This window comes from Natator depressus, chromosome 1, assembly GCF_965152275.1.
Source record: "Natator depressus isolate rNatDep1 chromosome 1, rNatDep2.hap1, whole genome shotgun sequence".
NCBI classification, from domain to species: Eukaryota; Metazoa; Chordata; order Testudines; family Cheloniidae; genus Natator; species Natator depressus.
Genome location: NC_134234.1, coordinates 162,166,303 through 162,193,413, shown reverse-complemented (window position 1 = coordinate 162,193,413; position 27,111 = coordinate 162,166,303). Strand labels below are relative to the sequence as shown.

Here is a 27,111-nt window from a genome sequence, read left to right as displayed (position 1 = left end):
GGCTATGGTGTGAAAGTTCTGTTTGTTTCTCCTTGATGAAACCCCCCGCCCCTTGGTTCACTCTACTTCCCTGTAAGCTAACCACCCTCCCCTCCTCCCTTTGATCACCGCTTGCAGAGGCAATAAAGTCATTGTTGCTTCACATTCATGCATTCTTTATTAATTCATCACACAAATAGGGGGATGACTACCAAGGTAGCCCAGGAGGGGTGGTGGAGGAGGGAAGGAAAATGCCACACAGCACTTTAAAAGTTTACAACTTTAAAATTTATTGAATGACAGCCTTCTTTTTTTTGGGCAATCCTCTGTGGTGGAGTGGCTGGTTGGCCGGTGGCCCCCCCACCGCGTTCTTGGGTGTCTGGGTGTGGAGGCTATGGAACTTGGGGAGGAGGGCGGTTGGTTACACAGGGGCTGTAGTGGCAGTCTGTGCTCCAGCTGCCTTTGCTGCAGCTCAACCATACACTGGAGCATACTGGTTTGGTCCTCCAGCAGCCTCAGCATTGAATCCTGCCTCCTCTCATCACGCTGCTGCCACATTCGAGCTTCAGCCCTCTCTTCAGCCCGCCACCTCTCCTCCTGGTCATTTTGTGCTTTCCTGCAGTCTGACATTATTTGCCTCCACGCATTCGTCTGTGCTCTGTCAGTGTGGGAGGACAGCATGAGCTCGGAGAACATTTCATCTCGAGTGCGTTTTTTTTTCTTTCTAATCTTCACTAGCCTCTGGGAAGGAGAAGATCCTGTGATCATTGAAACACATGCAGCTGGTGGAGAAAAGAAAAGGGACAGCGGTATTTAAAAAGACACATTTTATAAAACACTGGCTACACTCTTTCAGGGTAAATCTTGCTGTTAACATTACATATATAGCACATGTGCTTTCGTTACAAGGTCGCATTTTGCCTCCCCCCACCGCGTGGCTACCCCCTCAACCCTCCCCCCTCCCTGTGGCTAACAGCGGGGAACATTTCTGTTCAGCCGCAGGCAAACAGCCCAGCAGGAATGGGCTCCTCTGAGTGTCCCCTGAAGAAAAGCACCCTATTTCAACCAGGTGACCATGGATTATATCTCACTCTCCTGAGGATAACACAGAGAGATAAAGAACGGATGTTGCTTGAACGCCAGCAAACATACACTGCAATGCTTTGTTGTACAATGATTCCCGAGTACGTGTTACTGGCCTGGAGTGGTAAAGTGTCCTACCATGAAGGACGCAATAAGTCTGCCCTCCCCAGAAACCTTTTGCAAAGGCTTTGGGAGTATATCCAGGAGAGCCGCGAATGCAAGGGCAAAGTAATCCTTTCACATGCTTGCTTTTAAACCATGTATAGTATTTTAAAAGGTACACTCACCGGAGGTCCCTTCTCCGCCTGCTGGGTCCAGGAGGCAGCCTTGGGTGGGTTCAGGGGGTACTGGCTCCAGGTCCAGGGTGAGAAACAGTTCCTGGCTGTCGGGAAAACCGGTTTCTCCGCTTGCTTGCTGTGAGCTATCTACAACCTCGTCGTCATCATCATCATCTTCTTCGTCCCCAAAACCTGCTTCCGTATTGCCTCCATCTCCATTGAAGGAGTCAAACAACGCGACTGGTGTAGTGGTGGCTGAACCCCCTAAAATGGCATGCAGCTCATCATAGAAGCGTCATGTTTGGGGCTCTGACCCGGAGCGGCCGTTCGCCTCTCTGGTTTTCTGGTAGGCTTGCCTCAGCTCCTTCAGTTTCACGCAGCACTGCTTCGGGTCCCTGTTATGGCCTCTGTCCTTCATGCCCTGGGAGATTTTGACAAAGGTTTTGGCATTTCGAAAACTGGAACGGAGTTCTGATAGCACGGATTCCTCTCCCCATACAGCGATCAGATCCCGTACCTCCCGTTCGGTCCATGCTGGAGCTCTTTTGCGATTCTGAGACTCCATCATGGTCACCTCTGCTGATGAGCTCTGCATGGTCACCTGCAGCTTGCCACGCTGGCCAAACAGGAAATGAGATTCAAAAGTTCGCGGTTCTTTTCCTGTCTACCTGGCCAGTGCATCTGAGTTGAGTGCTGTCCAGAGCGGTCAAAATGGAGCACTCTGGGATAGCTCCCGGAGGCCAATACCGTCGAATTGTGTCCACAGTTCCCCAAATTCGACCCGGCAAGGCCGATTTAAGCGCTAATCCACTTGTCAGGGGTGGAGTAAGGAAATCGATTTTAAGAGCCCTTTAAGTCGAAATAAAGGGCTTCATCGTGTGGATGGGTGCAGGTTTACATCGATTTAATGCTGCTAAATTCGACCTAAAGTCCTAGTGTAGACCAGGGCATAGTCTATTCATATAGATCACTGCATTTTGTGATGCTGGGTATTATACGAGAGGCTGTTAAAAAATTCATCTTCATTAGATGGTAGTTTTTTCCTGGCTGCTGATATGGGGCATAAGGGAGGGGGAATGTTTCTGTTGAGAGTAGCACAGCTGCTTCAGGAGTGTTGATGCTTCATGGGATGGGGGTGGGAGAGCCCCTCAGTGAGTAGTGGGACTAGAGGAGTGGTGGGCAACCTGCGGCCCGCGTCGCTTCCCACACCTCCCATTGGCCAGGAACGGCAAACTGCGGCCTCTGGGAGCTGCGGGCAGCCGTTCCTGCAGACAGTCAATGTAAACAAACTGTCTCGCGGACCTCCAGTGGATTACCCTGGTGGGCCACATGTGGTCGCAGGTTGCCCACCACTGGACTAGAGGTTGCCTTCCCCTTGGATCTAGAGGGCTGGGATGCTCCACCTCTGTCTGCTCCACATGCCCCTTGATCCTTTCCCCTCAAGGGCAAGATATGGTGGAAGCTTCACAGGGTAATCCTTGGAAATTTCCTGGGCATCCTCTTGCCTCTCTGTGGGAAGGCAAGATTTGGCCCTAAGACAAGAAATGCAATAGTTTAAGGTTTCCATGGCAACTTTACTTGCCCACATTATGTACTCACTGTCCTACGTACACTTAATAGTCTGCCTAGTTTTCAGAAATACCTTGTGAGTGTCTTAATGTTATCAGAATCTTTGCTGTTATACTTCTTGACTGTTTAGATTTGCAACTTTGAGAGTGCTCTAATTTTTTCAAAATATTTATGTATATCTGTGGTTTAGTTGCTTATTTTTAAACCGTGTCTACTTGCACCTTTTGGATAACACATTGGTAATCTTGCAAACACCACAAATGATGGATGAAATATGGACTCTTAAAGTTATGAATATCTCAACAAGTGTATAGCTTTCTAACTTACGACTTGTAGTTACCTATCTTTTTATAAAAAGACTGTATTTTTTAGCTGTATATTTAGCAGAGTTTCATTCAGCTGACTGTTGAAATGGAGTGGTATTTTGTTTAGTTGGTATCTTATATAGTACTGTGGGAGATGCTGATTTTTTTTTTTAAATGTCATGCCAAGCAAGACAGTACAATACATAAAATGTAAATCCTGGTCATTTAATTCCCATTTCATTAGAGCTGATGCAAGAAGGCAAATAAGTCCTTTTCTTAATTATAGTTTTATCTTCAGATAACAGTTGGAAATTACCATTCGCTACTGGATACCCAATTTTATTGGGTATGTTGCTTGTTAGGGTTGCTTACGTACCTCATATTCAAAATCTTTTGCTCAGCAAAATATAGAACTAGTGTGCCAGCTTGGGGAAAAGAAAATGGTGAATTTAAATGCCTTTAAAATTTTTTTACATTTTAAAAACTGGAGATCCTACGTAACCAAATGTTTAGCTATAAAAGAAGATAAAATTAATTTTTTTATTTAGAACAGTGAACAGAAATTCTTTACCTGTTGGGACCAGACATCAAACACTAGGGGCTCTATTTTTGCTGCTGCAGTTACTGACCTGGCTGACACCTACTCAGATTCTTCAAACTGGAATGGAGACGTCACTCTTGTGGTGAAAGCACCCAATTCTGGTCTTAGCAGATAAAGGTGGCAGTGGTTTTCAACTCTTCTTCTAAAACGTGCTTAGTTGTTATAAAATGAGCTTAGTTGTAAGGTAAGCCTATATATGTTTAAAAAAAAAAATACAGTAGAACCTCAGAATTATGAACACCAGAGTTATGAACTGACCAGTCAAACACATACCCGATTTGGAATTGGAAGTATGCAATCAGGCAGCAGCAGACACACCAAAAAACAATCAAATACAGTACAGTAATGTGTTAAATGTAAACTACTAGAAAAATATAGGGAAAGTTTTTTTTTAAAAGATTTGACACGGTAAGGAAACTGGTTTCAGAGTAGCAGCCGTGTTAGTCTGTATTCGCAAAAAGAAAAGGAGTACTTGTGGCACCTTAGAGACTAACCAATTTATTTGAGCATAAGCGTCCGATGAAGTGAGCTGTAGCTCACGAAAGCTTATGCTCAAATAAATTGGTTAGTCTCTAAGGTGCCACAAATACTCCTTTTCTTTTTGGTAAGGAAACTGTTTCTGTACTTGTTTTAATTAAATTACAATGATTAAAAACAGCATTTTTCTTCTGCATAGTAAAGTTTCAAAACTGTATAAAGTCAATGTTCAGTGGTAAACTTTTGAAAGAACAACCATAACGTTTTGTTTAGAGTTACGAACATTTCAGAGTTACAAACAACCTCCATTTCCCAGGTGTTTGTAACTCTGAGGTTCTACAGTATGCAATCCTGCAGTTTTGATGCAATCAGAGCTCCAACTGATGTGAATGGGAGTTCAGTGCAAAGAGTTCTTGCAAGATCAGGTCTGTACTCCTTTATGGATTTCATAACTTGGTGAACTTTTAAAAATAAATTACTAAATAGAAACTCTCTCTAAATTAGACTAGAACTCTTTCTGAAGTCTATGGATGGCTAAATAGCTCTCGTTCTGTTTTAAATGTCCTGTTAAAATAAATTAGCCTTAGTGCAAATAGTTGGGCTTTATCTTATTTAATTTTTTTTTGTTCTTGTGGGTTTTTAAAGTTTGATAGCTTTAATGCTCCAAAGATTTTAGTTCCACTTCTTGGCCTAATGACTTAGTCCTGTTTTTTAACTACTTAAGATCAAAGAAGAGAATCGTTGGAATAAAGAAATTAAGTGAGGATGAGGAAAAAGGGCACTTGGAATGCTGCGGTGTTCTTAATAGCTAGCCAAAAGTATTGTAACTAGTAACAGATTTCAGAGTAGCAGCCGTGTTAGTCTGTATCCGCAAAAAGAACAGGAGTACTTGTGGCACCTTAGAGACTAACAAATTTCCTTGAGCATAAAATAAAGCTTATGCTAAAATAAAATTTGTTAGTCTCTAAGGTGCCACAAGTACTCCTGTTCTTTTTCTAGTAACAGATTATCTTCAAAGCTGCCACTGTAAAGCCATCTCACTTTCTAAGTCCTCTGTTCAGTAGCAGTAGAGATGTTAGCTCAGGACTGATAAGCCAAGACTTAAACTGCAACTTGGAAATTGAGCCACTTACCAAACAAGTGTAAGTGAGGGAAGAGGGGGCGGGGCAAGAAAGGGAAGAGGTGCATCAAGGGAGTTCTTAGCTGAAAGCAGCTCCCACACGTAACTAAACTGAGCATGCCAAAGTCCCTATCCACAGTTGAAATGACAGCAGCAGCAGCAGCTTGTTCACCTGGAAAAACAGCTCGACCAGTGGTTAAAAAACTCTAAATACAATGGAGCAGAATAAAATTACGTATTTAGTGGAGTGGCATAGTGGTATGGGGGTGAAGTGGCTTTATTGACATTACAAATGCATGAATGTTGGAGCTGATTACAAATCAGATAACTGTTCTTATCCATGGCTGACCTCTATAATCTGTATTTCCCTCTTGATGAATGTTTATAAATCCCATTACTCCTAATGTTTATGTGAATTATGTTGAATATAGTTTGGCTTCATACAGGCATAATATCTTGATGCTAATGGAAATTATGGGTGTGCATAAAGAGAGAACTTTCTCTGTGGTTACAGAAAATAAGTTAGTTTGGAACAAAGGTAGAATCCTTAACACTGCAAAATACTGTAAACTGCAAAATTAAATAGGTGAGTTAGTTCCGTAAGGTGAGGCACTACCTCCAGCTTCAAGTGCCCTCTTCCTCTACTAAGCTGTACAAGGTCCCTTGCTCCCCTTGGCTCTCACTGTCAATGCTTTTCTCCTTTCAAATCCTCCTCCCGCCCCCCACAAAAAAAATTGTGCTGTACACTAGTGCTTCTAGCTATGTGTGCATGTGCAGGACTTGAAAAATTTCCCAAATCCCCTGATCACTTTAGAATTAAGCCTGTTGTATGTTCTGTAATGCCTATCCTAGACTTCAGTTAGCCTTTAAGGTTCACTGTGACTTTCTAAGTAGAGCTGGTGGAGAATTTTCCAACGGAAGTGTTTTGTCATAAAATGCTGATTAGTTGAATCTGAAATGTTTCACAGAAACATAGTAGGTTTGGCGACCTTTCAGTGAACTGCAGGCAGGGTTCAGATGGAAACCTGCCTGGTTTCCAGCCATCTCTTGGTTGGCTCTGGGGAGCCCAGGCTTTCAGAATATGTGGCTCTTGAACAGCCGCATTGGGGGGTGTCTCCTGCAGCCTGATGAGGCAGCTACCCAGGAAGTCCTGGAAACAGCTAACTAAAATTGATGTGATTCTCGTCAGTTTCACTGTTGTTCAGTGGTGGGCAGCATTGAAACTGACAAAAATCATGTCAATTTCATTCTGCAGCTTCTGGATCTTGGGGGGCATATTTTGTTTCAAAAACACCAGGTGTCTATTTCTATAGTGAAAATTTTATGGAATCTCCATCTCGTGGGAAACTTTTTGAAATGTCGAAAATTCTAGCAAACCAAACATTCAAAATTTTGGCCCACTTTATTTCTAAATAATAGCATCCGCACAGTATTGTTTTGCCCAAACTGTCCACTTTTACTCTGTGGGTTCTGTTTCCATTAAAGTTGTAATATATGAGGATAAAAAATAAAATTAAACTGAGAACCAGGTCATTATATTCATTTTAACTTTCTTCTTAGTTTCACAGATGTATCATGAGCTTTGTAGCATCTTGCAAATGACACTTGCTACTGTTTATCACAATCTAGTTATTTTGATACCTCTTTTAAAATCTAGCCCAGCCTGCTCTGCTGTGTGATTGCAGTTATGGATTAATGTATGTACTTGTTTCAGTGACATACAGGTGTTTTCAATCAAAAAACATTCTTTGCAGACTTAAAAGGGAATGGAAAATTAATGAATGACTGTCACATTTATTTAGGTGTTTTTAAGCTGTAGGTGAGACGTCACTAATGATGTTGCAAAGTAACCTGCTCATTTTCTTTTCCATTGCTGCTTGCCGAATCGCTTCTGACTTGTCAGAGTTCAGCTATCATTTTTACTGCTTTTATACACTTTCCAGTTCTGTTAATATACAAGGTCCAAATGTGAGAAAATTAAACACCTTACGTGAAAGATTTATTTGGGAAAAAACTTAGTTTGTGAAATTCTGACAAAAGCAAAGATTAAGTGGCCCAGTATATGAATAATACCTGGGAGAGCACATGTTACAAGTTTATCCTTTATCTCTTAGGACTGAAAGTGTATAAGAAATATAAACCTATTTGGTCTGGTGCAAGTTTCAATATGTTTCACTAAGACATGGAAATTATTAGGATATAAAGTTCAGAGTTCCCTGCCATAGAAGCTGAATAGTTTATGCTTATTTTTATATACGTGAAGACTATAGTAGATTTTTCTTCATAAACTGGAAGTGATTATTTAAAGATGTGCAACTAATTTTCAAGGGGAGAGACAATTCTCAAATGTGTTTGGATAAAGACATTCCCAGTTCTTACAACTAGTTAAAGAAACACTGACAAGAAGATCAGACCCCAAAGTTAGGTGTTGTACAAAGATGTTCATAATATAATTTCTGTTCATGTTAGTACTGACTTTTTATTATTTTAAACACACTGCATTCATTCATTATAACCCAAACACTTCAAGCAGTTCTTTTCATCCAAATCATCAAATTTGTGCAAATTAATATTCCTCTTTTTAGGCTTGAAAGGATTAGATCTTATTGGTAAATGTTGATTTCACCATACGCACACCAACCACTGAAATAAATATTTCCATTGATGATCACAATTTACAGATGGGCAAAGAAAGAAAAATGCTGCTTGAGAATTTGAATTGAAAGTAAGGGAATTTACTTTATCAGCATCACATGTCAAAACATACAATTTGTGTTTTAACAGGTATAAAGCTTTAACTTTTTGAATCTGTGTCTGTCATTAAATAATTGTCTGAACTCCCCATAATTTCCCACAAGTGGGAAAATTTAAACTGATAAAAATAAAAAAACCCTTAAAAATAAATGTCAGTGTTATCAGTCAAAATAATTTTAAAATAAATATAAAAATCAAATTCTGCCAAGCCTATCTGTTTCAGTGCCTGAATTCAGCTCTGAAAACACTGCTGGAAATATTCCATTTTTTGGAGAGAAAATAATCTTGAAAATGCTTCAGCAGTTCATATGGCAATGAAATACCCTATGAATCTCAAACTGAAACCTATACAGTGGAAAATAGTTGCCAATATTTGTGAGAACAATTCAGGAGTTAATTTTAAAAAAATTGTCATAAGAAGGTAAGAAATCTGACAAATTTAGCAAAGCTGCTAATAATTTATTAATAAAAATAAGTCCATCATCAAGATAAAGAATATTTATTTATGAAGAAAATCCTTTAGCCATTTACAACAGCATTTAAGAAACAAATCAGTCTCTTTGAACTCTTTATCACCTCTGGGAGTATGACTAAAAGTGGAGAGAGAACAAATGTTTGGAAAGCTGTGTGAGCCATACTTTAGATAACTGCCAGATAAATCGTAAATATTAAAAGCCTGAGCAGAGATTTCCAGGCTTTTGTGAAGATGTGTTCTTGCTGCCTGATTCACTTTTTAAATTAATATATTGATTATCACCTTATGAATGAAGGAAATAACAGTTCTCTATATATTGAGGAATGACCATTCTGATGTGGCATTTTACACATTTATGGCCCTACATATCAAAGACAAAATTTCATGTTTATACAACCTCACTTATATAGCTGTATTTAAACAAGGTTCTGTAACTTAATGAAAAATCCAATTACTATAGCAAGGAATGGAAACTAAAGAATCTATGGTGTAAACAATAAAATGTCAGCATTATCACTTTGAGGGCTAAATCATGGCAACCTGTAAAAATGTCTGGCCTGTTGCCAGTTACATGATTTTCAAAAATTTGGGTAATAATAATTAAGAAGGTTTTGGGTCCTTAACAATGAGAAATGTGGAGCCATTTGTTGTGATACTGGTATGTAGTACACTATTACATGCAATATATTTATTGGTTGCTGTAGGAGCTGAGAGAGATACATAACAAGCAGCAGCTTCAGAAGCAAAAGAACTTAGAAGTTGAGAGGTTGAAACAGAAGGAGCAAGAGAGGAAGACAGTAGAACTGGAAAAGCAAAAAGAAACCCAAAGGTAACGGTTTTAGTTTATGCTAAATACAAAATTTATTTAGAGTCATAGGTGTGCATAGTGTTTCACATACAAGTAAGATAAACTTCCTGTTCCTAAGAATTTAATCTAAACTCAGTTATTTACTGAGCCTCATCAATATGTTGGCAGCTCTATAAAATGGGGAGAAAACTCAGGTCCTTAGCCAAGATTTTTGTTTCAGCCCAAAAGGAGACTGCACTTGAAAGGGGGAAAGCCTTGCATCATTGAGTCCAAAGCCTAATGTGGAGACAAACTCTTATGCATGTATAACCACATCCTTGATGTTGGTTCTTCCTAGAACTCTCAACCAGCAGTAATGTGTGGAGATGAGAATTTGGCAAAGAAACTAGACTGTTTGGTTTTGTTTGTTAACTGAAATGCTTCTCCAGTCCACAGATTTTTTTTTTTTTTTTTAATGACCATGCTGTTTGGGAGTCTTAGGGAAAAATCAAAAAAAGGGTTTGATATGCTTCTATGCATTGAATTTTTCTGATGATGTAACTTACACATTTTTTATTACACACAAGACTTAAATACTGAACAAGGAATATTTTTGTTTTAAGAATAATTTTTTTCCACGTATATGGTATGAAGAGTAGCCAGCAGCTCTCTTCCATAAGGAAGAAGTTTCATTAAAACACAGTAGAAAATTTTAATATGATACAGCTGTTTTAGCTGTTTTGAATTTTGTTTTCAACGTTCTTTTGAAACCAATCACACACACACTGTGGGAGTATTAAACTCTTGATCTAAACAAAAGCTCTTAGTCAAGTGTTTAGAACAGAGGACTGGGAGCTAGCTAGAAAGGCCTTAAATTGTAATCAGGGCCATCAGACTGTCTGAGCATCCTGGGGCAAGTCACTTAACTATGTTCCTTCTTCCCCACTCAACCCAATTTGAAAAATTCAGTAAAAAACAGGATCTCGCTGAAAACCATATTTGCAAACAAAAGACTTTTGAAAAAATTGTTAAAATTGGAAGTGTGTTAATGGAGTCCAGTTAAAAGCCTCAAATTATTTACATAATGTTCTACATTGCTTTAAAAATCTCTAACATTAGTACTAGAGCTGGTTGAAAATTTTCCAACAGAACAGTTTTCTGTCAGAAAATGCTGATTCAATGGAACTGACACATTTTGCCTGGTGTGCCTGGTTTCTTGCCAACCCAGGCTCCCTGCTTCCCTGGCAGCCAGCCTGGCTCAGAACTTGGGAATTGTCATTCCAAACTTTGGAGCCTGGAGAGCTGGGACCAGAAAATGTTGAAAAATTCCATGTTGGTTCTTCTGAAATGTTTTTTTAAAATGTCCCTCCCAAGAAAATATTGCATATCCAACTTTTTCTGATTCAGAAAGAATTTTTTTGGAAATGCAAAATTTTCCAGAAGATGGAAATTCTAGGCCCCATGCAGTTCTAATGGGTATGTCTGGAGACAAACAGTTTAGGGTTCCATCTGATTCCCCACAGTTACATAATCATTAATCATTCGCTTGTGCCACCTGTCTTTTACCACCACCAACCTTAACATTGCCCCCTAAAGTTTTCTGAAAGGTCAAAATAACAAGTAAATAGAAAATAACTGATTTGTCTCTTGGATAATATTTTAAATATCCCAGTTTAATCTCCTGCTGCCTTTCAATGGAAGAGAAAAGATGACAAAAATATACAAGTGAGAGAAAAGAATGGAATGTAGATAGAACGGGCTAGAGAATAGGTGAGAAAAGTAAATAAATGGAAGAGAGAAAGAAGCTAGGAGAGACATCTACATACCATAGGATAGTGGGAGTGTTTGCTGCTTTTATTGTAGCTAGCAGGAGACATCCTACATCTTTGTACTGTTGTGGGAAAGGGATGGGGTTTTGAGTAGTTTGCTAACTTTCAGTTTACTCTGCATTCATAGTTAAATCAGAGAAAGAATAACTTAAAATTCCTCACCATGTGCACCCAACCTTTGGATGAATGAGGGCCTAGGAGCCACAACCCCAAGTTTATATTAACTTGTTTTGACTTTATTTGAAATGACAACTATGCACTGAGCATAGCACAAATAACTCAGTTCTGTTTCTTTAGCAGAGGAGTCTAGAACAGCACCTGCAAGGTGAGAGGGTCCCAGAGCTTGGGAACTTAGAGGTCTACACAGCAATGGAACAGCCCTGCAGCCTGGGCCTGTGAGCCTGACTCAGCTGGCATGGGCCAGTCACGGTTTTTTCTTTGCTATGTGGACATAGCCTTAGGGGATTGTGCTGGAGAAGAAAAGTATTTGAGTAATATGACCAGAAATGGCCATAGTTTTGGGACAGGAACCTTCCTAAAGTGGAGATGTGGTGTTGGGGAGAGAAGAGAAAATAGCTAAAGTCTGTTTTCACTTGTTAATTCCTGATTTAAGGGCCAAATCCCAGAGTAAGCCAGTTGCGCACTAGAAAAATCTGTGAGGCTAGGGTAAGGGAAGAATCATTTTTTCATAAGCAACAGAGCTCCAACAGCTTCTATGCTTCTATGCAAGGTCTGTGTCAAACTCCATTGCATGTTTTGCTGCAGGAAGCATCTTCTCAATCTCTTCATATCCCTTTCGCCTTGCCTTCCCACATGGAGCAGAAGTGCATTGATTCTGCTAACAGTTAGACCTTTAATGCCCACCAGGGGGGTGAATCATGCAGCTCCTCTATAAAGCCATTATCCTCTGCTGGTCCCATCCCCATCAGTTATATCAAACTTGATTTTGAGTGGTGAGTCTTAACCACTGTACTAAAAACCATAATTAAAAACTCACAACTTTCTAGCTAAAGCAGTATTTACTATCAATGATTACAATATAAGCCATATAGAACCCTCTTTGAACAAACTAAGTACACTTAACACCATTAAATGCTGCATCATGCTGTCTAGAGAAGATTTTCCCTGAATGTTTCTGTATAGTGCAGTCTAATAGTATTATAGCAAGACTTCTGAATAATAGACTCTAAATGTTTTGCAAGAGCACTCACTAACGAGGATACACAGACTAATGTTTGAAACAAATGGCTGAAAGGGCTGCAGCTTTACTATGTGAAGTTAAATGACATAACCGGAAGTCAGAAAGCCCTGGCAGTATTTGTAAGCTGGAGAAACAGTATTTCCTTTCACTATTATTGGTCTTACACCTTATTCCTAACAATGTATTGATGCTGGTATTACATAACTCTTCTGCTATCCCAAGCAGTCTAATACTACTGCCAGTATTGAGGCCTAAACACAGCCTGCTGTCCGGCACAAGCTGTTTTGGTGAGTAGCTTCATACCTTGCACAGAAAGATAAAATATTCTTGTTGATTCAAGTCGAATCAGAACATGATGGTGGCTGTGCTGGTTAGGCATCAACCCAGTCTTCAGTTGGCTTGGAAGGTAACTCTTGACCACTTGCAAATTTAACTGTGTTGCCAGGACTCTGGTGTAAATATCGCAGTCCTCTTAATTAAACAAAATGGTGTGCTATACAAAAGGTCAAGTCCATAAATGACAAACCTGTCATCAGCAACTATCAGTGATTCCAGAAAGCAAGCATGAAATTGCCAGAAGAGCAAAATGTCAAAGGTAATGTATGTGTATGTCATAGCCTTGCAAAATTCTATGGGGAAATACTCTGAGGGAAATATTTTTTTTGGCAGACAGAGTATCATTAGGTTCAGTGTCTGTTTTAGTTTTAATCCAATTGTGCAAAGGATGGGCTGGTAGAATTTGTGCCTGGGATGCTCAATTTTTATGACGTGTGCAAGGCTGATCTATAAAGTGCAAGGAAAGGAAAGGAGGAACATCTAGGCAATAGGCAGAACAGGAATATAGCAGTTTCCACTTGCTGCCCCTTTAGCACCCTTACCAGGGTGCTAATCTGTTCTCTTGGCCAGTTTGAGTCTGAGTAGGGATTGGTAAATGTCTGCTAGTGAGAGAGGATGAGCATGACTGATTGGCTAGTTCTCTTCCATGGCTCCTGCATTGTGAAGCCCCGCAAAGCTAATGTTCTATACAGGTGTGTGTGTGTGTGTGTGTGTGTGTGTGTGTGTGTGTGTGTGTGGGGGGTGGGGGGGGGAGTATAGTGAAAAAGAGAAACGATCATGCTGATTTAAAGCAATAATCATTCTGAATGTTCTGTCCTCTAGGCTGCCTAGTGCGATGCAGGAAAGGCGCGCATGTTGAGAGAGATGCAGTTTTAAAGGCACAAAGCCAGACTCTTGTATAGGGTTTCCAATTTTGGTTGAACGTATTCCTGAAGGTTTCATCACATGACATCATCTTTAATTAAAGATTAATCTTTAATTCCTGGGGACTCCAGGAGAATCCTAGAGGGTTGGCAGACTTGCTCTTGTAAGAAAACTGTCTTCAGGAAATTTAGTATTTAGTATATCCAAAAGGTTTGTTCAGTTGGCCTGTCTTGTTTAGGTATAAGTATTTTGAAACACAAAAATATAGCCTTACGTTTCCTGAGCAGATATAAGATGGCTTACTTTTCAGTATTGTCACTTTAAAACCTGAAGTGCCTAAATTTAAGCTCTAACACTTCAAGGATTTTTATATCTTCAAACGAATTATGTGAATTTTTTCTACAGTTTGTCACTCTTAGAATGATTTTCTGTGGATTGTATTAATAGAACTGTGCAAAACTACAGAAATAAAACATAAAATATTGTTGAATTTGCAACATAGTCAGGGAATGCGAAACATGATTCTCATAGTAATACCAGCTCAAGACAGATTACATGTTAACATATTCACATCTGATTACTAGGTAGATTTAAATGGATAACTTCACAGTAATGACTGTGACTCTACATTTTTAAAGAAATATCTTAGCCAAGTTTGAGAGGGTGAACGCTAACAGTTCTAGATCTCCAAGATTGCTGCAAGACCAAGGTGTTAATTTTTTTTTTCTCTGCTTGCAGACAACTCCTGAATGGTAAATGGTTCACTAATTTTGTGCTGGAGTCCTTGGTACTCTCATTATTTCACTGTTTGCCTCTTAGAGGTGCTTCTGCAGAACTCCAATTGTAAACCCACAGATTTCATATGCATGGCTGAAAATATAGGGTTATATTAAGAACTGAGTTGCAACCTTACCTGTTGAATTGTTATAGTATCTTGGTGCTAGATATTTTTTTGGGCAATTACTCTGATTTCTGTTAAATTTAGTTTTTTGTAGTCTTCTCTTAGTTGGCTGAGAGTCACTAGCATGGCTCTTCCTATTTGATGCTGACTCTACTGGCAGGGTTTTCAAAATGTCATGTCTTCTGGGATTTTTCACCAGTAAGGAGATTCTGTGGGATGGGTGTTCTTGATAGTTCTATTAATGATGATGGGAAATATGTAAGCTAATAACATGAACCACATATTCATAAGGAAAACTAAATATTATGTTTACTTCCCTTTGTCTGTTTTAAAAAAATTGTAATTGACAGACGAATCCAGGAAAGGGATAAACAGTGGTTTGATCGAGTGCAACAGGAGGAAGAGCGGCAAAAAAAACTTCAGGAAAATGAAAAGCCAAAAAGGGAAGAAATAATCAAGAAGACAGACAGTGACGATAAGGGCAAACAGGAAATGCAAGATAAACTGAATAAGCTTTTCCATCAACATCAGGAGCCAGCCAAGCCAGCCATCCAGGCGCCCTGGTCAAGTGCAGGTATGGAAGAGTAAGGAAATCTTTTGCATACAGCTGCTAAAGCATAGCCCTGGTCTACACTATGAGTTTAGGTTGAATTTAGCAGCATTAGATCAATTTAACCCTGCACCTGTCCACACAACGAAGCCATTTTTGTCAACTTAATGGGCTCTTAAAATCAATTTCTGTACTCCTCCCCAACGAGGGGATTAGTGCTGAAATCGACATTGCCAGGTCAAATTTGGGTTAGTGTGGACGCAATTCAACGGTATTGGCCTCTAGGAGCAATCCCACAGTGCTCCATTGTGGCCGCTCTGGACAGCACTCTCAACTCGGATGCACTGGCCAGGTACACAAGAAAAGCCCCGCAAACTTTTGAATTTCCTTTGCTGTTTGGCCACTGTGGCGTGACCACGCAGAGCTCATCAGCAGAGATGACCATGGAGTCCCAGAATCGCAAAAGAGCTCCAGCATGGATCAAATGGGAGGTACTGGATCTGATCGCTGTATGGGGAGACGGATCCATGCTATCAGAACTCCATTCCAAAAGATGAAATGCCAAAATATTTGAAAAAATCTCCAAGGGCATGAATTACAGAGGCTATCACAGGGATCCGCAGCAGTGCCGGGTGAAACTTAAGGAGCTCAGGCAAGCCTACCGAAAAACCCAAGAGGCAAACATCCGCTTGGGGTCAGAACACCAGACATGCCACTTGTATGATGAGCTGCATGCAGTTCTAGGGGGTGCCCCTACAACTACCCCACACCTGTACGTGGACTCCTGCAAGGGAGTCTCACGCAACAGGGATGAGGATTTTGGAGACAAGGAAGATGATAGTGCACACCAGGCAAGTAGAGAAACCGTTCTCCCTGACAGCCAGGAACTGTTTATCACCCTGGAGCCAATGCCCTCCCAACCCGAGCTCCCGGACCTCAAAGGTGGAGAAGGCACCTCTGGTGAGTGTACCTTTGTAAATATAATACATGGTTTAAAAGCAAGCGTGTTTAATTTGCCCTGAAGACTTGGGATGCATTCGCGGCCAGTACAGCTACTGGAAAAGTCTGTTAATGTGTCTGGGGATGGGGCAGAAATCCTCCAGGGACATCTCAATGAAGCTGTCCTGGAGGTACTCCCGAAGCCTTTGCAAAAGGTTTCTGGGGAGGGCAGCCTTATTGCATCCTCCATGGTAGAACACTTTACCACGGCAGGCCAGTAGCACGTAGTCTGGAATCATTGCATAAGAAAGCATGGCAGCGTGCTGTCCCGATGCTTGCTGGCATTCAAGCAACATCCGTTCTCTATCTCTCTGTGTTATCCTCAGGAGAGTGATATCATTCATGGTCACCTGGTTGAAAAAGGGGAATTTTATTAAGGGGACATCAGAGGTGGCCGTTCCTGCTGGGCTGTTTGCCTGTGGCTGAAAAGAAATCATCCCCGCTGTTAGCCACGCGGTGGGGGGAGGGGTGAAGCGATCATCCCAGAGAATTGGGCATGGGGGGGGGATTAGTTGGGTTTGTGCTGCATGTTAATCCGAAAACATCAGCCCCTCCTTTTAAATGGCCAATGTGTCTTTTTTTCAATTTTAATCTCCCTTTTTTTCCTCCTGCAGCTGCAAATGTTTCAACGCTGCAACTAGCATCTCCATCCCAGAGGCTAGCGCAGATAAGAAGGTGAAAAAACCACACTCGAGATGAAATGTTCTCTGAGCTCACGCAGTCCACCCAACCTGAAAGAGCCCAGCAGAATGCATGGAGGCAGACAATGGCAGAGTCCAGGAAAGCACAAAATGAACGCGAGGACAGGAGGGATGTGCGAGAGGATAGATGGCTGGAGCAACAGGAGAGGTGGCGGGATCAAGAGGAAGGGTGGCGGCAGCATGATGAAAGGAGGCAGGATGCAATGCTGAGGCTACTGGAGGATCAAACTGATATGCTCTGGCATATGGTTGAGGTGCAGGAAAGGCACAGACCGCCACTGCAGCCCCTGTGTAACCAACCGCCCTCCTCCCCAAGTTCTGAAGCCTCCTCACCCAGACGCCCAAGAATGTGGTGGTGGGGCGGGAGGGCTCCGGGCATCCAACCACTCCATCCCAGAGGACTGCCCAAGCAACAGAAGGCTGGCATTCAATAAGTTTTGAAGTGCAGTGTGGCCTTGTCCTTCCCTCCTCCCCTTATCCACCACCCACCCGGTGCTTCCGTCCTCTCCCAACCCTCCCGGGCTACCTTGGCAGTTATCCCCCTATTTGTGTGATGAATTAATAAAGAATGCATGAATTTGAAACAACAATGACTTTATTGCCCCGCAAGCGGTGATCAAAGGTGGGAGGCGAGGGCGGTTGGCTTACAGGGAAGCAGAGTGAACCAAGGGGTGGGTTTTCATCAAGGAGAAACAAACAGAACTGTCACACCGTAGCCTGGTCAGCCATGAAACTGGTTTTCAAAGCTTCTCTGATGTGCAGTGTGCCCTGCTGTGCTCTTCTAACCCCCCTGGTGTGTGGCTGCGCGTAATCAGCGGCCAGGCAATTTGCCTCAACTTCCCACCCCGCCATAAATGTCTCCCCCTTACTCTCCCAGAGATTGTGGAGCACACAGCAAGCAGTAATAACAATGGGAATATTGGTTTCGCTGAGGTCTAACCAAATCAGTAAACTGTGCCAGTGTGCTTTTAAACATCCAAATGCACTTCTACCACCATTCTGCACTTGCTCAGCCTGTAGTTGAACAGCTCCTGACTACTGTCCAGGGTGCCTGTGTATGGCTTCATGAGCCATGGCATTAAGGGGTAGGCTGGGTTCCCAAGGATAACTATAGGCATTTCAACATCCCCAACAGTTATTTTCTGGTCTGGAAAGTAAGTCCCTTGCTGCAGCTGTTCATACAGAGCAGAGTTCCTGAAGATGCGAGCGTCATGTACCTTTCCTGGACATCCCACGTTGATGTTGGTGAAACATCCCTTGTGATCCACCAGTGCTTGCAGCACCACTGAAAAGTACCCCTTGCGGTTTATGTACTGGCTGCCTTGGTGGTCCAGTCCCAAGATAGGGATATGTGTTCCGTCTATTGCCCCACCACAGTTAGGGAATCCCATTGCAGCAAAGCCATCCACTATGACCTGCACATTTCCCAGAGTCACTACCCTTGATAGCAGCAGCTCAGTGATTGCGTGGGCTACTTGCATCACAGCAGCCCCCACAGTAGGTTTGCTCACTCCAAATTGATTCCCGACTGACCGGTAGCTGTCTGACATTGCAAGCTTCCAGAGGGCTATTGCCACTCGCTTGTGAACTGTGCGGGCTGCTCTCATCTTGGTATTCTTGCGCTTCAGGGCAGAGGAAAGCAAGTCACAAAGTTCCATGAAAGTGCCCTTATGCATGTGAAAGTTTTGCAGCCACTTGGAGTCATCCCAGACCCGCAACACTATGCGGTCCCACCACTCTGTGCTTATTTCCTGGGCCCAGAATCGGCGTTTCACAGCATGAGCCTGCCCCATTGCCACCAGGGTGGCCAAATTGCCGGGGCCTGTGCTTTGAGAGAAATGTGTCGATGTCCTCATCACTCTCGTAACCACTCTGCCATCGCCTCCTTGCATGCTTTTGCAGGTTCTGGTTCTGCATATACTGCATGATAATGCACGAGGTGTTTACAATGCTCATAACTGCTGCGGTGATCTGAGCAGGCTCCATGCTTGGCATGGTATGGCGTCTGCAGGAGAGCAGAGTTGAAGGGGAAGCGGTGGTTGGATGACCAGTTTTGCAGACCTACTGCATGTCTGCTGCCAGGACACAACAGTTGAGCGGGCTGCACGCTTGCCGTTGTATGGCGAGACAAGAGCAGCCGAGCAGATTTGCAGCGGAAGCGGCCCTGCGAGACCAGCAGGAGAGCAGAGTGCCAGCAGAAGCGTTGCATGATGACGGTCATATAGACAACCAGCGAGGTGGATTCATAGCATCCGAAGAGCAGAGTGGCAGCGGAAGCAGTGGATGACGATTAGCAGTCCTACTGCACCATCTGCTGAAAGCAGTATGGCACCCGCACAGAAAAAAGGTGCAAAACGATTGTCTGCCGTTGCTTTCACGGAGGGAGGGGCGATTGACGACATGTAACCAAAACCACCCGCGACAATGTTTTTGCCCCAACAGGCATTGGGAGCTTAACCTGGAATTCTAATGGGTGGCGGAGACTGCGGTAACTGTGGGATAGCTACCCACAGTGCAACACTCTGAAAGTCGACGCTCGCCTCAGTACTGTGGACACACTCCGCCAATTTAATGCACTTAGTGCATTAGCATGGGGACACACACAATCAACTGTATAAAATCACTTTTTAAAAAATCGACTTCTATAAATTCGACCTAATTTCATAGTGTAGACATGCCCATAGACTCCTCCTCCTTACGTCCTGTCTTCTTATTCCATATGTTGTATATTCTGTATTGAAACTAAGTCACTAATCTTGTTTAAATAAATGGTTTAAAGCTTACATTGTCCACTCTGCATCACATATCTCTCTGAGTGTTGTTGCTCTCCCTACAAGTGTGGAATTTAATAGAAGTCACATAGGGAGTGAAGGGGACTGGATGAGATGCACCATGCAGCTTGGAGAAGAGAATTTAGCTGTAAGCTGGTGCTTGTCTCCAACAAACTATTATTTCTCAAAATAATGAGATAAAATAATGTTGCCATGTTTCACCTTTTAGAGGCGAAATTGCATGTCAAAAATCACTTCCTTCACCCCATGTACAGTTTGTATGGTAGTCTATAACATCTCCTTCAAAGTAGAGGCAGTATGTAACTAGCTAGTCCTATACAATTTAAAAAAACAAACAAAACCAAATTGTTTGGGAAAAAAACTTAAAACCAGTTAAGGGGGAATAAATACACTAGATGTTACCCATCAGCCATATAGTATTTGCCAGATGCGGTTTAACGAGGCTGTAAAAGGTCACTATATGGATAATGACCATCTATACCAGGAACTTACTGATCAAGTTAATCCATTATGTCAGTGCAATGCTTAAAAGCAAAACAGGAAAAGTTGTAAAATCATTGTACATGGTTTTAAATGCAGGTATTTTCTATATAAATAGCTGTGTGTTTCATAAAAGCCAAAAGCATATTATTTTAAATAAGTGGTGCTAAAGGAGAAAATAGAGATAAAATGTAAGTTTAATTATTTGTTTGCTTATTTCCCCTTATGTAAAATGGGGATAGTACTTACTCTGCCTCTCAGGGGCATTTTGATAATTAACACTTTACCTCTCATTTTTTTTACCTCTCTTCTTCTAAAGTGTTTCACAAACACTTTTGTTTAGTTTTTAATATGTATTTTTCTTCCTCTCTATATAGAAAAAGCTCCACTAACTATTTCTGCTCAGGAGGATGTAAAAATAGTATATTATCGAGCGTTGTATCCTTTTGAAGCCAGAAGCCATGATGAAATCACTATTCAGCCTGGTGACATAGTCATGGTAAGAAGAGTGTGATGTTGCTTGAAAAATTGTACTTTGTTTTACATCTCTGCTTCTATTTTTATACCAGTATTTTATTCAGCCTAACTTTGAATTTACATATACCACAAGTATTACAAGTAAGTTATAAAGACTGAAATGTACAGTATGTGCTATCATTTATTATCTCTGCTGTTAGAATAATGAGAGAAGCAAGGTGGGTGAGGTAATATCTTTTATTGGACCAATTTCTGTTGGTGAGAGAGACAAGCTGTCGAGCTTACACAGAGCTCTTCTTCAAGTCTGGGAAACTTAGGCCAGTCCTACGCTACAGACCTATTTCAGTATAACTATATTGCTCATGGGTGTGGAACTTCTCCTACTGACTTAGCTACTGCCAGGGAGGTGGATTAACTACGCCAACTGGAGAAGCTCTCCGGTTGGTGTAGTAATGTCTTCACTAACGTGCTACAGTGGTGCAGCTGCACAGGTGCAAATGCACCACTGTAGGTGAAGACATGCCCTTACTCAGAGTGTCATAGCTAAATACAAAATAGAACAGTTTACCATAAATACTTAACACATATTTCAAGGGAACATGCAAGGTGAAATTGCCTGTTAACACCCCTCTAAAGCATAGGGAGGAAAGGGGGGTTGTTAGCGGGTTATAGATTGTTGTGCTAAGCCATAAATCCAGTGTCTCTATTCAGTCCATGATTTTTAGTGTCTAGCTCCCAGGCCATCTTTTGAAAGTATAGTGCAGGTTTCATTTGAGGATGAAGACTGAGAGGTCAGATATAGAGTGATCACTTGGTGAAAAGTGTTCACCACAGGTGATGTGGCATTTTTGTGTCTTACCATTTTTCTGTGAATTCATTCGAGAGCATAGTGACTGTCTGGTTTCAACCACAGATTTTCTATTGGAGCATTTAGTGCACTGGATGAGGTACACAATATGTTGTGATAGGTATGTGTAGAACCCTGGAATCTTGAAAGGTGTATTGTGGAGAGTGTTGATCATTGTAGCAGTGGAGATATGTCTGCAGGTTTTGCATCTGTTTCTGGCAGGGTCTGTTGCCACTTTCATTTGGTGTGTCCTAGTCTGTGGGGAGCTTGCTTCTGATGATGAGCTTGGAGAGTTTGGGGGTGGCGGGGTTTGTTTGGAGGTTTGAAGTGGGGGTTCAGGAAAGATTTCTTTCAGGATGGGCTCCCCATCGAATATGGGTTGTAATTGTTTGATAATACCCTGTATGGGTTCCAGTATGGGGTGGTAGGTGACAAGTAGGGCTATACAGTCTGGAGGGGGGGGGGGAAGGGGCAGTTATTTCTGTGTTTTGAAGTAGGTTCTGTTTGGGTGGTCTGTTCCATGATGTGATCTGCTTCTCTGGAGCGTCCTTGTTTGGTGAAGGCAGTTTTGAATGTATTATTGTGTATATCCTGGACTTTCTCCTCAGAGCATATTCTGTGGTTTGAATGCCTGGCTGTAGATTAGATTTCTTGGTGTGTTTCGGGTGGTTACTGGCTCTATGAAGATAGGTATAGTGATCTGTGGGTTTCTTGTATATGATTGTTCGTAGGGTTCCATTGTTGGAAACTTGATCATGGTGTCCAGGAAGTTGGTGCTGGTGTGGGGGTGTTCCAGAAGGAGTTTAATGGACATTTGGTGGTGGTTGAAATTGTGGTAGAAATCTATGAGGGAGTTTGTTGTCTATCCAGAGGATGAAAATATCGTGAATGTATTTCAGGTTTTGTGGTGGATTTGTCCAGAAATTCTTCAAAATGGCCCATGAAGAGGTTTGCATATTGGGGAGCCATATTAGTACCCATGGCTGTTCCCATGGTTTGACAAAATGTGGTGGTGGTGAATGTAAAATTGTTATGAGTGAGGATGAAGTGGATGAGTTTGGCAGTGTGTTTGGGATGCATATCTGAGGGTTGTCCATTTTCTTGTAAATATTTGAGGCAAGCAGCTATGCTGTCATTGAGGGATGTTGGTGTATAGGGAGGTGACATTCATGGTGGCAAGGCTGGTGTTCTGAAGGAGGTTGTTAATGTTGCAGAGTTTGTGGAGGAAGTCGGTTGTGTCCTGGAGGAAGATGGCCCTTTGTGTTGTGAGTGATTTGAGGATGGTTTCTCAGAGTCCCAATATTACTTCAGTAAGAGTACTGTGGCGAGATATGATGCGTCTGCCTGGGTTTCCTTGTTTGTATATCTTGGGAAGCATGTAGAAAGGGTTCACAGGGGATGAGTTTGTAGAATTCCTCTTGGAGTTGTTTGGGGAAGAATTTGATGATATCCTTAAATTTCTGGGTTAATTATGGTGTAGGATAGTCTGAGTTCTTTGTAGTCGATAGTGTCGGAGAGTTGTGGGTTGGCCTCAATGTAGACATCATGGTTGAGGACTATGATGGTATCCCCTTTGTCTGCTGGTTTGATCACTGGTGATTTAGATTTCAGGGACTGTATAGCTGTCCTGTTGGCAGTGGAGGGATTGTGGTGGATGTGATGTGATAAGATTAGAATCATAGGTTTTAGGGTCAGAAGGGACCATTATGATCATCTAGTCTGATCTTCTGCACAACACAGGCCACAGAAGCTTACCCACCAACTCCTGTAACAAACCCCTAACTTATGTCTGAACTATTGAAGTCCTCAAATCATGGTTTAAAGACTTCAAGGTGCAGAGAATCCCCCAGCAAGTGACCCATGCCCCACGCTGTAGAGGAAGGCGAAAACCCCCCAGGGCCTCTGCCAATCTCCCCTGGAGGAAAATTCCTTCCCGACCCCAAATATGGCGATCAGCTAAACCCTGAGCATGTGGGCAAGACTCACCAGCCAGACACCCAGGAAAGAATTCTCTGTAGTAACTCAGATCCCACCCCATCTAACATTCCATCACAGGCCATTGGGCATATCTACCGCTAATAGTCGAAGATCAGTTAATTGGCAAAATTAGGCTATCCCATTATATCATCTCCTCCATAAACTTATCAAGCTTAGTCTTGAAGCCAGCTATGTCTTTTGCCTCCACTGCTTCCCTTGGAGGAAGGCTGTTCCAAAACTTCACTCCTCTGATGGTTAGAAACTTCATCTAATTTCAAGTCTAAACTTCCTGATGGCCAGTTTATATCCATTTGTTCTTGTGTCCACACTGGTACTGAGCTTAAATCATTCTTCTCCCTCTGTGGTATTTATCCCTCTGATATATTTATAAATAGCAATCACATATCCTCTCAGCCTTCTTTTGGTTAGGCTAAACAAGCCAAGCTCTTTGAGTCTCCTTTCATAAGACAGGTTTTCCATTCCTTGGATCGTCCTAGTAGCCCTTCTCTGTACCTGTTCCAGTTTGAATTCATCCTTCTTAAACATGGCAGACCAGAACTGCACACAATATTCCAGATGAGGTCTCGCCCAGTGTCTTGTATAACGGTACTAACACCTCCTTATCTCTACTGGAAATACCTCGCCTGATGCATCCCAAGACCGCATTAGCTTTTTTCATGGCCATATCACATTGGCGGCTCATAGTCATCCTGTGATCAACCAATACTCTGAGGTCCTTCTCCTCCTCTGTTACTTCCAAGTGATGCGTCCCCAGTTTATAACAGAAATTCTTGTTATTAATCCCTAAATTCATGACCTTGCACTTTTCACTATTAAATTTCATCTTATTACTATTACTCCAGTTTACAAGGTCATCCAGATCTTCCTGTATGATATCCCGGTCCTTCTCTGTATTGGCAATACCTCCCAGCTTTGTGTCATCCGCAAACTTTATTAGCACATTCCTGCTTTTTGTGCCAAGGTCAGTAATAAAAAGATTGGTCCCAAAACCGATCCTTGAGGAACTCCACTAGTAACCTCCTTCCAGCCTGACAGTTCACCTTTCATTGTCACCCTCTGTAGTCTCCCCTTTAACCAGTTCCTTATCCACCTTTCAATTTTCATATTGATCCCCATCTTTTCCAATTTAGCTATTAATTCTCCATGTGGAACCGTATCAAATGCCTTACTGAAATCTAGGTAAATTAGATCCACTGCGTTCCCTTTGTCTAAAAAATCTGTTACCTTCTCAAAGAAGGAGATCAGGTTGGTTTGACACGATCTACCTTTTGTAAAGCCATGTTGTATTTTGTCCCAATTACCATTGACCTCAATGTCCTTAACTACTTTCTCTTTCAAAATTTTTTCCAAGATCTTGCATACTACAGATGTCAAACTAACAGGCCTGTAGTTTCTCGGATTGCTTTTTTCCCCTTTCTTAAAAATAGGAACTATTTAAGCAATTCTCCAGTCGTACGGTACAACCCCTGAGTTTACGGATTCATTAAAAATTCTTGCTAATGGGTTTGCAATTTCATGTGCCAGTTCCTTTAATAATCTTGGATGAAGATTATCCAGGCTCCCCGATTTAGTCCCATTAAGCTGTTCGAGATTGGCTTCTACCTCGGATGTGGTAATAGCTACCTCCATGTCATCCTTCCCATTTGTCGTCCTACCATTAACCCTAAGCTCCTCATTAAAGACTGAGGCAAAGTATTTGTTTAGATATTGGGCCATGCCTAGATTATCCTTAACCTCCACTCCATCCTCAGTGTTTAGTGGTCCCACTTCTTCTTTCTTTGTTTTCTTCTTCTTTATATGGCTATAGAACCTTTTACTATTGCTTTTAATTCCCTTTGCAAGGTCCAACTCTACATGGCTTTTGGCCTTTTTCCTCACTTTATCCCTACCTGTTCTGACCTCAGTAAGGTAGCTTTCCTTGCTAATTCCTCCCATCTTCCATTCCTTGTAGGCTTTCTGCTTTTTCTTAATCACCTCTCTGAGATGGTTGCTCATCCAGCTTGGTCTACAACTCCTGCCTATGAATTTTCCCCCCTTTCTTGGGATGCAGGCTTCTGATAGTTTCTGCAACTTTGACTTGAAGTAATCCCAGGCCTCCTCCGCCTTTAGATCCACACGTTTTTCAGTCCAATCCACTTCCCTAACTAATTTCCTTAATTTTTTAAAGTTAGCCTTTTTGAAATCAAAAACCCTAGTCACAGATCTATTTTTGTTTATCCTTCCATTTAGTTTGAACTGAATTAGCTCATGATCGCTCGAACCAAGATTGTCCCCTACAACCATTTCTTCCATGAGGTCCTCACTGCTCACCAAAACCAAATCTACCATGGCATCCCTTCTTGTCAGTTCAGCAACTACTTGGTTAAGGAATCCATCAGCTATCGTATCCAGGAAAATCTGAACCCTATTATTATTACTAGCACTTGTCCTCCAGTCTATATCTGGGAAGTTAGTCTCCCATGATCACACAATTCCCATTAGTATTTACTTCTTTAAAAACATTAAAGAGGTCTCTATCCATATCCAAATCTGATCCCAGCGGTCTATAGCACACCCCAAGTACTATCCCAGCGGAGGCTCTAGTAGCTTTCTTCCCCAATGTGATTTTTGCCCAGACAGACTCTGTCTTATCCATTTCATCACTTCTTATTTCTTTACAGTCTACCTCATCATTGATATACAATGCTACTCCACCACCTTTGCCTTTATTTCTGTCTTTCCTAAACAGCACATACCCTTCAATACCTGTAGTCCAGTCATGACTACTATTCCACCATGTTTCTGTTATCCCTATAATATCTGGTTTCACTTCCTGCACCAGTAGCTCTGGTTCCTCCATTTTGTTACCTAGGCTCCTCGCATTAGCGTACAAACATCTTAATTTTTACGGTTTGGTTTCGCTCACATTCTTTACCCGATTGGGCACAGACATTCTACCGCCAATATTACCTATTAGATTGGTATGTACGCTGCCCTTCCGCCTTATGTCCATTCTCCTACCCACAGCTGTATCCTTTCTTACTTCATTTTCTTCCTTCTCAAAGAGAAAATCTGGCGTGGAGATTACCTGGACATCTCCCAACCATCTCCCCTGAATTCCTAATTTAAAGTTCTCTTGATCAATTGTGCCATCCTCCATCCTAGAAGTCTATTTCCCTCCTTACTCAGGTGAAGTTCATCCCAAGAGAACAGTCCTCTGTTCATGAATGCTTCCCAGTGGCCATACATCCCAAAGCCCTCCTTATAGCACCACTGCCTGAGCCATCTGTTAAGCATCATAATCTTGTTACACCTTTGTTGCCCTTCTCTAGGAACAGGCAGAATCCCACTGAAGATCACCTGAGCCTCGATTTCCTTAAGCGTCTTCCCCAGCCTGGCATAGTCTCCTTTGATATGTTCCAGTGAGAATCTAGCTGTATCATTTGTTCCCACATGAAGGATAATCAATGGATTCTTTCCCGCTCCTGTTAGGATCCTCTTCAGCCTCAGGTCCACATCCCATATCTTAGCACCCGGCAGACAGCACACACTTCTGCTCTCTGGATCAGCTCTTGTTATAGGCTTGTCTATTCTCAGTAATGAGTCCCCAGTCATGTAGACCTGCCTTTTCCTGGTGATGGTGTGATTCTCCAGTCTATTCCCTGTTCATTTTTCTTAAAGTACATTATAATGCGAGGTATAGATAAAGTTGATGAGCAAACTGTATCA

At 41.9% G+C, this 27,111-nt stretch overlaps 2 protein-coding genes across 6 annotated transcripts in view; one reads left to right on the top strand and one right to left on the bottom strand.

The window, feature by feature from the left end:
• ITSN1 (intersectin 1) overlaps positions 1–27,111 on the top strand; it is a 227,687-nt gene that overhangs the window by 118,009 nt on the left and 82,567 nt on the right. For all 5 annotated transcript variants that reach the window (XM_074970371.1, XM_074970381.1, XM_074970391.1 and 2 more), the window contains 3 exons: positions 9,346–9,470; positions 14,910–15,133; positions 20,459–20,580. In XM_074970371.1, the coding sequence (XP_074826472.1) occupies positions 9,346–9,470; positions 14,910–15,133; positions 20,459–20,580 (471 nt within the window). The remainder of the gene's footprint in view (positions 1–9,345; positions 9,471–14,909; positions 15,134–20,458; positions 20,581–27,111) is intronic.
• Positions 262–2,928, bottom strand: LOC141989539 (uncharacterized). Its single transcript, XM_074956353.1, has 3 exons — positions 2,919–2,928; positions 1,350–1,604; positions 262–761 (listed from the first exon to the last, which is right to left on the bottom strand). Exons 1-3 carry the CDS (start codon positions 2,926–2,928, stop codon positions 262–264), a joined length of 765 nt encoding a protein of 254 aa, XP_074812454.1.

What these genes read in the sequence shown, in the direction of transcription:
- LOC141989539 (XM_074956353.1), bottom strand. An exon ending in AGGCGGAGAAGGGACCTCCG is followed by an intron (nt 762 to 1,349) that starts GTGAGTGTACCT and finishes TTTCTCCACCAG; the next exon opens with CTGCATGTGTTTCAATGATC.